The sequence below is a fragment of the Octopus bimaculoides genome, chromosome 9, assembly GCF_001194135.2.
Source record: "Octopus bimaculoides isolate UCB-OBI-ISO-001 chromosome 9, ASM119413v2, whole genome shotgun sequence".
Lineage (NCBI taxonomy): Eukaryota > Metazoa > Mollusca > Cephalopoda > Octopoda > Octopodidae > Octopus > Octopus bimaculoides.
In genome coordinates, this window is record NC_068989.1 from 68,817,776 (window position 1) to 68,829,864 (window position 12,089).

Sequence of the window (12,089 nt, forward strand, 5' to 3'; positions counted from 1 at the left end):
CTTACGCATGTCCTCAGCAGTCACAGCCCATGTTTCACTGCCATGTAGCATCGCTGTTCGTACACATGCATCATACAGTCTGCCTTTTACCCTGAGTGAGAGTCCCTTTGTCGCCAGCAGAGGTAAGAGCTCTCTAAAAACACCTAAAGCTCCACAAGGCTCCAGCAGTAGGTGGTGGCGAACCCTGTTGTACTCTTTCGCCCCAACTTTCTCTTACTCTTTCTTCCTGTTTCTTGAGTAAAAAGCTGCAATGGACTGGCGTCCCATCCAGCTAGGGGGAACACATATGCCATGGAAACCAGGAACCGGCCCTATGTTCCACAAGGGGCTAAGAGGATTTCCATATTAGTGTTTCCTTCTCTTTTTAACTCTTGACAACCCTTGAAATAGATTCCATGTCTCAGGGTAAAAATTATTCTTTGTCCTTATCTTCCTCTTTTGTAAGCGAAGGATTCACCCTTTAGCATTCAGATTACTTTATCAGATGTAATGTTTGTTTATTTACATTGTTTTGAATTTATCATCATTATTGTGTGGCTGTATGTTTTTAGACTAACATTGTAGGGTAGGTGTGAGAGGTTGGATCTGGCCAGTTTGAGCATAAAAAAAGGGAGACTATTTTGGCTGGATATAGCTGGTTTAAATACTAAAGGGTTAAATACATCATGAAACTCTTTGAATGGTTTGTCACTGCTAAAATCCATCAGATGTTACAAAGAGAATTTCATCTTCAAAATCTTATTTAGACCAGATTCCTTTACAATTCTCTATGAAGCGGTCATTTTTCCTATAGCGTTGCCTTACTGCTCCAGACACTGGGATTTTCCTAAACTAAGGAATATGATGTATGGACTACGTTTCCTACAGAGCTCCTTGCAACCACTCATAGAATCTTAGGGTTCCAGAGAACCCCAGTTGGGAAACTATATGCTCCTCAGTTAACTTAGTGGTTGGGAATTGCATCATCAGGACGTCGTGTCTTGAGGAAGGCTTCTTTTATCAGCTTTCTGTTGTGGAAGTAAGCAGCACTGATTTTCAAAGCTTCTAAGAGCATAAGAAATATTTACATTACATTGCAATGCAATTACTCGTGGTGCAGTGTTGACGATGTTGATATTAGCAAAAGGAGCTTTGACTGTTCTTAAACCATCTCATATATATATCATATATATATATATATATAAGCGCAGGAGTGGCTCTGTGGTAAGTAGCTTGCTTACCAACCACATGGTTCCTGGTTCATTCCCATTGCATAGTACCTTGAGCAAGTGTCTTCTACTATAGCCTCGGGCCGACCAAAGCCTTGTGAGTGGATTTGGTAGACAGAAACTGAAAGAGCCCATCATATATATATATGTGTGTGTGTGTATTTGTGTATCTGTATTTGTCCCCACAACGGATGCTGGTGTGTTTACGTCCCCGTAACTCAGTGGTTCGGCAAAAGAGACTGATAGATTAAGTCCTAGGGGTCAATTTGCTCGGCTAAAGGTGGTCCTCCAGCATGGCTGCAGTCAAATGACTGAAATAAGTATAAGAAAAAGAATAGAGTAATCCCTCGCCATATCACAGTTCACCTATTGCACACTCAGTAAATCACAGACTTTTCTGGCTAAGACATGTAAGTTTATATCACGCGTTTCTGCAGCTGATAGGCATTTATATCTTTTTAGATTTTATTTCTGTGGGAGGTTTTGGAATGTTAGACCCACAATAACTGAGGGATTACTGTGTGTATGTATATATATATTTTGAGCGTGGCCGTTGCCAGTACCGCCTGACTGGCCTTCGTGCCGGTGGCACGTAAAAGCACCCACTACACTCTTGGAGTGGTTGGCGTTAGGAAGGGCATCCAGCTGTAGAAACTCTGCCAAATCAGATTGGAGCCTGGTGTAGCCATCTGGTTCACCAGTCCTCAGTCAAATCGTCCAACCCATGCTAGCATGGAAAGCAGACGTTAAACGAACCATATATATATATATAAATGTGTGTGTAAGTATGTATATTGTGTTATAATTGACCATTTAAATGTAATTTCTCTCACTAGTACAAAATATGGTTGAAGCCAAATGCAGAACAACAGTTCTTATATGGAAACCACATCATGAAAGCTGGTCTTGGTAGAATCACAGAAAATACTGAGCAGTACCAAGGTGTTATTGTATACAATATGAATGATTTGCCTTTGGTAAGTTTTTCTTTCTATACAAACATAAACAAATGCATGCATTTCTATTTACATATACACAAATCTTGCACACAGTATGAAATAATTGGAAACAGAGCTGTTGTATAGAGTAACAAGTTCTTGGCAGAATGAAACTGCATGAATGAAAAACAACGAACTATTTCAGGAACATCATAATCATTTCAACGTTCACTCTTCCATGCTTTCTTGGATTGGACAAAATTTTCTGCAACTGGATGCCTTTCCTGTTGCCAACCCTTACCTGTTTTCCAGCAAGGTCATATTTTCTTATGACCAGACATGACTTTGTGAAAGATTGGAAATAAAGTACACAACCTGTACGATAGTGAGCTTCATTTACATCCATCAAGTGATGTCAAACCAAGGAGAGAGGTGGTGGGGAGATACATTCTATGGGCACCTTTTCAGTTTCTGTCTACCAAATACACTCAAGACTTTGATTAACCCAATGTTATGGTAGAAGACATTTGACAAAAGTGTCAGACTGTGAATGGGAAGCAAACTTCTTGACCATACCCTAACATCTTAAGAGAAAAGAAGGACCTGGTCAAATAATGTTTTAGATACACTTTATGAGGGAGAGAAAAAAAACTTTTAGTTACAAGTGGAATACCGTTGATTAGAGTACTGACGATCTTAAAAGTATATTATTGCAATGGTGACTTTAAAATAATTTGCAGGAGTTATTCCCCTTATATACCTCATCAATACTACGAGAAAATTTTGAATAACAGTTTGTCTCGTTCGTTTCGAATACCTGTAGGTTATAAGTTATAACTTTGAAGAAAACACAGTGATTCTTCACTGGTGGGGTCTTATATATAATGGCGTGTAGAATACTGAGTTTTTTAAAAAATCCTTGGATGGGGAAAAAAAGTCAAACACTGCCCATGATATGTAAACCCAAATCTTCTGTAAACTTGACAGAGATTCTAATCATTATAACAAAGCAACACTTTGAATTGTCTCCATTCATTTAGAAGCTGAGTTCTTACCAGTGAGAATTGTTTGTTGTTTACATTATATAAATTTAGGAACTTCAAGAATTGAAGTAAATTATTTTAATGTTGGAACTCAAAGTAGATAAAGCTTTAAATAGCAGCATGAAGAATATTGGGTTCAAAAGAACCTTTGGATGGAAAAAAGTTCAAAGCTGCCAGTGGGATTGCATATATATATATATATATATATATATAAAGGAGCGTAGGCTTCAAGCTTTAAAGACTTTTTCACTTCCCAAGCGTGAAACTAATACATCTGTTTGTTGCTTACACCACCTGTCTTCGTCTTTTGTTTTTGTTTTTTTTTTTGTGAATTCTCCCTATATATAAAGGACCCCCTTCAGTCATGAATGATCATGGGGTTGCACCTACAAAGTTCCCCTCCAGGCATGGTTGTTTGTGGAAGGCCAGCAGTTGCCCATGCATACCAGCCTCTCCTCTCGATGCTATTGATGTTATCAGTAAAAGCAAAGGCTGATCAATACAGCTTGGCGCCAGTTGCATTGCAACGCATTTCTATAGCTAAGTGAACTGGAGCAATGTTAAATAACGTGTCTTGCTCAAGGACACAACCCAGTCCAGTAATCAAACTTGCTACCTCATGATTCGACACTTTAACCACATACACAAGAAAGCAAGTGCATAAATGCAAAACAAGGTGAAAAAAATAGTACTAGAATATCAAAGGTAGTGTAATGTACTAATTAAAGCCAGAAAAGAAAAAAACAGAGTTTCACATGATCATTCATCAGACAGTTGTGATGATACAACTCTCCTACAAATGGTCACATGAAATTGAGTAACAAATTTTTTTCTGGCTTTAGTAAATAGTGTATATATATAACAAAAGCTATGGTTAAGAAGTTGGCTTTTAAAAAAAGAGTTTCAGATTCTGTTCCACTGCATGGCACCTTGGGCAAGTTTATTCTGTTATGGCCTCAGGCCAACTGAAGCTTTGTAAACGGATTTGGCAGGCTGAAATGCAAAAAAGCCTATTGTGTGTGTGTGGTTCTTTTGTCTTGTCATCATATAGTAGTTGTAAATCAAATGAGTGTTACCATAATACAATCAATGTCATTTGTTTCCCATGTTCCTTGAAAACATGTCCAACCACAGGGAAAATATTATGTTGCTTGGAAATAGATGAGACTTAATGACAGTGAGGAAATCTGCCTCAACAAATTCCTTCTGATCTATGTGAGCATAGAAAAAAAAAATACACAATATGATGATGGGGATCTTGATATTTGTATAGTATTTGCTAGTCAAAATGAATGTCCATGAATCCTGAGATCCCAGGTTCAATCCCAGTGAGAGTTATCTTTGGCAATCATCTTATACAGTAGCCTCAGGTTGACATGTGCTTGGTGTGTGGAATTTGGTAGGCACACACCATATAGAAGTGGTGGGGTATGGCTTAGTGGTTTGGGTATTGAACTCATGCTCATAAGATTGTGGTTTCAGTTCCTGGACTAGGTAATGTGTTGTGTTCTTGAGCAAAACACTTCATTTCATATTGCTCCTGTTCACTCAGCTGGCAAAACTGAATGGGGTGGGAGGAGTACATGTGTCAGAAAATCCGGGAAACCAGCCCTATCAGTCCATGTGAGCCAGGAAGGAGCTCAACCTTTTTTTATCTTACTGTATACAAACCTGTCATGGATTGTAACTACAATTTGAAGATACAGTCTTGTCACATATTGTGTCTGTGGAATACTCAGCTCCTTGAACATTTTTTAACCAATACGTACTTCTAAATGCTCATCATCTAAACCAGTGGCTCTCAACTAGTTTTTCTCTATGGACCCCTTTTAATTATTGTTTTATTCTGGTAGACCCCAACAGCCATTCAATGTGATAGGATTTTTTTAACCCTTTAGCATTCAGATTATTCTGTCCAATGAAATGCTTATTTATTTGCATTGCTTTGGATTACACATGCATTACCTTTTTGTATTAAGATTTCAATGTTGTGATTGTTTATTTTTAGAATGACATTATAGGATAGGTGTGAGAGGCTGAATATAGCCAGTCCCAACATAAAACAGGCAGAAATATGGGAGTTTGTTTGTATGACAGTCCCAACATAAAACATAGCCAGTCCCAGCATAAAACAGGCAGAATATTTGGACTAGATATGACCAGTTTAAATGCTTAAGGGTTAAAAACTAGTTCTATAGATACTTTTTTCAAAGCTCCTATTTTGTTTTTCACACATTTACTTGTGTAACCTGAACTGTGTCAAACGTTATAGAAAGGAACCTAGCAGTTTCTTGCTAAAAATCCATTTAAAGCAACATTTTTTCATGGACCTCTAAAAAAAAAACTGTGGATCCCCAATTTTGCTTGCATGGACTCCCAGGGATTGTATAGACCTTGGTTGAGAACCTCTCATCTAAGCCAACAAGAGAGTCTTTTTGACCTTTTGGTTTCATGTCTTACCAGTGATTGAAAACCTTATATTTTTCTGATGATTGATCTATTGCAGCAGTAAAGGGTACTGGGTGAGGAAACAAACTATTTAATTACCTATAAGATACAGGCATGGCTGTGTGGCTAAGAAGTTCTCTTCCCAACCACATGGTTTCAGGTTCAGTCTCACTGCATAACACCTTGGGTAAGTGTCTTTTACTATAGCCCCACATTGACCAAGGCTTTGCAAATAGATTTGATATGCATGTGTGTGGTGTTTTGTATGTCTTCGTTGCAATATGTCATTAGTTATAGATGAGGTCGCTGTCATACAAACAAACTCCCATATTTCCAGTTTTCAATAAAACCTGTCCAGTTGTGAGGATGTATTACTTTGCTTGAAAAACAAGTGAGAATCAGTGACAAGAAGGGCATCCAGTTGTAGAAAATCTACCTCAACAAATTCTGTCTGATCCATGCAAGCATAGAAAAGTGGAATTGAACTCTTTAGCATTTTTAACCAGCCATACCCAGCCCAAATATTCTACCTATTTTATGTTTAAATTGGTTAGATCTGGCCTCTCACACTTACCCTGTAACGTAATTCTAAAAATAACAATCACATCATTGATGATGCATGGTTAATTCAGAACAGTGTGAATGCATAAGCATTGCATTTAGCAGATTAATCTGAACACTAAAGGGCTAAAGTGTTGCAGTGTTCATAAACAACAGGTGGGCCCATGCAGTTGCTGAGTGATATCCAAGAAATTGGAAAAGGGCCACTCGGAAGGCCTCCCTGACAATGGGAAAACAATTTGGTCAAACCAGTGGTTCTCAATCATTTTGTTTTTATCTATGGACCTCTTTGATTCCTATTTTACTCAAATGGACCCATTTGATGTTTAAAAAAATCCTATCACATTTTTTGTAATTAAATATTATTGTTGAAGTATTTTGTGTATTGTAGAAGAATAACTGATTTATTGCACATAAATTTTAACAACAAAATCATATATGAACCCCAGTTGAGAACCACAGAGTTTAAATACTTTGGGACAAGGTAGAAAAGAATAGCAGAATCAAGAAAGTATTGGAGGTGCATTGCAACCAGCAATGTATAACATCTGATAGTCTCGTCATACAATTATATATGTATATATGTCTGGCTTCCATGCTAGTGGCCTGTAAATAGCACCATTAGAGTGTAATCATTACCAGCATTGCCTTCTAGCACTTGTGCTGGTGGCCCGTTAGAAAATCATTCGAGCGAGGTCGTTGCCAGTGCTGCTGGACTGGCTCCTGTGCAGGTGGCACGTAAAAAACACCTTTTTGAGCATGGCCGTTGCCAGTACCGTGTGACTGGCCCTCGTGCCAGTGGCACATAAAAGCACCCACTACACTCTGAGTGGTTGGCGTTAGGAAGGGCATCCAGCTGTAGAAACTCTGCCAGATTAGATTGGAGCCTGGTGCAGCCTTCTGGCTTACCAGTCCTCAGTCAAATTGTCCAACCCATGCTAACAGGGAAAGCAGATGTTAAACGATGATGATATATATATATGTATGTATAAAAATCAATGAGCAAGTAATACTCCAGACCAAACAAGAATTAATAAGGAAAGCTCATTTATTAAAAAATACAACCCACCGCTGAAGAGGATATAAAAAAAAAGCACTAGTAATACACAAGTCTCATTTTCCTATGAATTAGTTACTGTAGGATGTTTACTTGGGCTCATTCTTAAGAAAACCAAAATTCATGTAACAGCTATCATCTATCTTATTTACTCCTTTTTAACAAAGAAGGGATATGTTTTAACATGTTCAGTAGGACAAAAGTAGCACTAATTCATAACACTGTTCTTCAACAGAATAATAAAGAACAGTTATCTCTAACACTTTTATCTAAACTACTATATCACTTATTCATATCTCTCTCTTCTGTCAGGACTTATTCAGTGGAGAAAAGCTTTTGTGTGACCTTCTAGCACGACTGCCACGTAAACTTAATTCATGAATGTTGACCAATCAACTTGTACATTAACAGAGAGTTTTTATGTGTCACATTCCTACTTTAAAACCAAGCTATTTCTATAGCAACAGCCAGAATAGACATAATTCCATAGATTTAAACACTTTTGAAAATCTAATGTGAAAGTGAATTCCTATATTTTTAATAATATTATAATAATAATAATAATAATAATAATAATAATAACAATCTACTTGTATACAGTACTAAATACCTCATTGGAAACTAGTTAAAGAGCAGGCAGAAAGTGGCAGTGAAAGCAAAAACTGCATGTGTAATTCATGATAAATTATAAAGAAACAAAAAAGTGAACAGTAAAAGAGTCATAAAAAGGAAATAGTGCTTCAGTACATCTGGACTAATGTTGGTGAATTTTAGGAACTTTCAAAGAATTCTGTGTCCTGACAGCTAACAATCCATCATCATCATCATCATCGTTTAACGTCCGCTTTCCATGCTAGCATGGGTTGGACGATTTGACTGAGGGCTGGTGAAACCAGATGGCTACACCAGGCTGCAATCTGATTTGGCAGAGTTTCTACAACTGGATGCCCTTCCTAACGCCAACCACTCTGAGAGTGTAGTGATTGCTTTTACGTGCCACCGGCTCGAAGGCTAGTCAGGCCGTACTGACAACGGCCACGCTCGAAATGGTGTATTTTATGTGCCACCTGCACAAGAGCCAGTCCAGGGGCACTGGCAACGATCTCGCTCGGTGGGTAGTTTATTCCATGCTTTGACAATTTGGTAGAAGGGGGGTCATATAGAATGCCATTACACAGGTGCATACCTTAAGGAAAAAAATAGAAGGCAATGAAGGGTTAAGTTGATGGAGACTTGTCAGAAATATAATAGATGAGAGACTTGTGTAGATATATATATATATTATTCCAAACACCATTACCGTTCTAATGACTACGCTTTTGCTATGTTTACATCAGTCGGTGAGTCTTGCTCAGTGTGCTATGTTGGGTCCTTACTGCAACCCTCCATTTTGGTAGTCGAGAATATAGGTCTGCAGCATGAAGTGGGTGTTGTGGTTTCTAGTCTATGCATTATATAACTGACACAAAGCAAATGTGACAAGTTATGTGTGTGTATAAGTTTGTATGTACATATTGTCATCACTTTTATGAAGTTTGAGATTAGCCTTCACCACTTCATTGCATGTCTTTGGTCCCTATCTCTCTCTTTTCCAGCTATTTCAAGTACACACTACTTTTTTTATATGATTGCTTCACATGTCTATATCGGGCAGACTTCACTTTTGTATCTTATAACCAGTATTCTCATATCTAGATTTTCTCTGAGCTCATTCGTGCTTTGTTATTCATGCACACTAACATGACACCCAGCAGAGCATGTTCACTTATTTCATTCTATCCATTGCAAAGCTTCCATATTCAAGGCCTACATTTCACTACTATGCAACTTTGCACTTTGTATACAAACATCATACAATTTGGCCTTTGCCCTGAGATAGAGAGGAATTCCTTTTTACCAGTTAAGGTAATAGTTCCTTGATCTTACTCTGGTTACCATGCTTTCCTATAGAGTTCATTTTACCATACAGGCACAAGACAGACATGTCAGCAGTACAGACAGCAATTTTTATAAGCTCTTCGGTTCTGATCTCTGCTCCATTTTCCCTTTCTTCCACCACTGTACAATACAGCATTTTTCATTTCAAGTCCACATCTGTTAATCTTGCAAGTATCAGCTAATGCCCATATTGTTATCACTAGCTTATTTTATATCAACAGTTTAACAATATACAGCCATACACCACTTTGTTCTGCTTTATCTGTTAAAATTAATACCTAAATTCTCAGTAAAACTTGCATTAACATATAATGGGTCACGAGTACACATTAAATTTTTGCTCTTCTGATTTAATAGAGTACTCAGTAAAAAGAAGTGTATATGGTGTCATAAATAGATCTCCATTAATATTTAAGTGGCCACTAACATGTATCTCCTTAAACTAACACTCAGGCTGAATCAGCATGGCACACTGCATGACAAGTCTTTGAATTGCTAATGCAGTCCACCAAACTGGCTGTCACAGTTTCCATCCAGTTTTACTGAAGATTTAGGTAAATCCGAGGTCTTATTAGATCCTTGTCCAAGATATTATGCAGTCGCATTGAATCTGGAAATTTGTGGTTGCAAAATAAAATTTGACCCTTTGGTTACGGTCAGCTTTTTTTCTAACTCAATATGCTTGGTGGTGTGTTTAAGAAGTACACTTTCCAATCATATGGTTTCAGGTTCATTCCCATTGTATGGCACCTTGGGCAGGTGTCTTCAGCTAAAGCCTTGTGAGTGGATTTGGTAGGCAGAAACTGAAAGGCGGCGAGCTGGCAGAATCATTAGTATGCTGAACGAAATGCTTAGCGGTATTTCGCCCATCACTACATTCTGAGTTCAAATTCTGCTGAGGTCGACATTACCTTTCATCCTTTCAGGGTCGATAAATTAAGTACCAGTTATGCACTGGCGTTGATGTAATCGACTTAATCTCTCTATGTTTAGCCCCTTGTGGGCAATAAAGAAATAAGAAACTGCTCAGAAGCCTATCATATGTGTGTGAGTTCATGTTTTCCAGATGTAACAAATTCCCTGTTCATTTGGGCATTTGCTTGCAGTCCACCTTTTGAAAGTTTGTCTCAGTTTCTTGATATGTTGCACTATCTCCATGCATGTTTACTGATGTTCAAGAAAGGGCACATTTAAATGTTCGTTTTTAGTTCTCTCTGCATAACAATGTCTTGGCATCAGGAAATAAAATGATTATGATAAAAAATTAAAACTTGCTTAAAAACACTCTTTCAATTGTTACTTAAAATTTTATATTTCAGGGGTTTGGAGTAGCATCTAAATCAACACAAAATTGTCGAAGAGCAGACCCAATGGATATTGTTGCGTTTCATCAGGCAGACATTGGGGAATATCTCAGAAATGAAGACAGAATAATCTAACTTTTTTTTTAAAACTCAATTGTATATTTGTAGATGTATATATTTATATTTTTTTGCCTATTCATCTAAATAAATCATTTGAACTTATAAGCATTTTTGTTTAATATCTTTTTATGCTTTACTTGTTTCAGTCATTATACTGTGGCCATGTTGTGGCTCACCCTTGAACTTTAGTCGAACTAAACCCTTTATTTTCTTGCCAAACTGCTAAGTTACGGGGATGTAAACACACAAACACTGGTTGTCGAGTGGTAGTGGGACACACAATAGACTTCTTTCGGCTTCCCTCTACCAAATCCACTTGCCCAAGGTGCCGTGCAGTGGTACTGAACCTTCAACCATGTCATTGGGAAGCAAACTTCTTACAACACAGCCAGTGCAAATTTTTTTCATTTAAATTCATTAGACTTACTTGTGTGTGATTTTGTAACTTTAACCCATTAACATTTAAACCTGCCATATCAACCTAATTATTCCACTTGTTGTATGTTGAAATAAGCCATATCCGTGCCCCTAACACCTACTCTATGATATCATTCTAATAACTAATAGTTATATGTGAAAAAAATCTGAAAGCTATAAGACAATTCATGGTTAATTCCAAAAATGTGATTAAATAAGCATCACATTTGACAGAATAATTTGAAAGCTAAAGGGTTATAGTTATAATAAAGGCAACTAGAGCTTCCAAATCCATTCTGTGCAATTCTACAAAATGGTTGATTATTTACCCATTTAGCAATTAGATTATTCTGTCAAATACTTGAATTCAAAAAAATATGAATTGAATAAGTATTTCTTTAAATTCTCTATTATTCAACCCTTTGCTTTTTTATCAAATTAACAGCCTTAGTTACAACCTCTATTATATTGCCCATCTTGAGAGATTTTGCACATAAACTTTTCAGATCCAAAAGATGCTTCTTAAATTCATTCTAAATCAGAGCTACGAACCCTTTTTCACAACCTACCATAGATGGTGTGCCATCTGTAGCAAGACCACTCATTTTTTTCATTCAGTAAATTAAAATCCTTTAAGGCAGAGTCAACCATTTGAAATAAATCTTCACCTCTAGTTGTTCCATGCATTAACTTCAAGGCAAGAAATTCTTCCCAAATGTTGAGTTTTGCAGTTATTCCACATATAAATATTACCATCCGAGCAGCATTAGACAGATCAGTTGTCTCATCAATAGCTAATGAATACAATACAAATTTGCTGAATCAGATCTTGGAGAATTATGAATATGATCAACAATATCTTTAATACAATTGGAAACACTTCTTGTAGGCTATTTCCAAACAAAGTTTTTCTGGGCATATATTCTCAACAGCAGTAAGGACACATTCTTTCACGAATTCACCATCACCATCACTATGTGGTTTGAGTTTTTTAGCAATATCTTTGCACACCACATTAGTTTGAGTTACTGATTCACTTTCAAGAAGTGACCTTT

The 12,089-nt window shown here is 37.2% G+C and overlaps 1 protein-coding gene across 2 annotated transcripts in view; it reads left to right on the top strand.

Moving 5' to 3' along the window:
• LOC106868040 (60S ribosome subunit biogenesis protein NIP7 homolog) overlaps positions 1 to 10,722 on the top strand; it is a 17,608-nt gene extending 6,886 nt beyond the window's left edge. The window contains exons 4-6 of one of the 2 annotated variants that reach the window (XR_001409215.2): positions 2,045 to 2,185; positions 5,696 to 5,824; positions 10,513 to 10,722. Coding sequence is in view for 1 of the 2 variants with exons in the window: in XM_014913150.2 (XP_014768636.1) it covers positions 2,045 to 2,185; positions 10,513 to 10,632 (261 nt within the window). In the remaining variant the exon portion in view is untranslated. The remainder of the gene's footprint in view (positions 1 to 2,044; positions 2,186 to 5,695; positions 5,825 to 10,512) is intronic. The other variant, XM_014913150.2, reaches the window with a different exon arrangement.
• Positions 10,723 to 12,089: the final 1,367 nt, after the last annotated feature.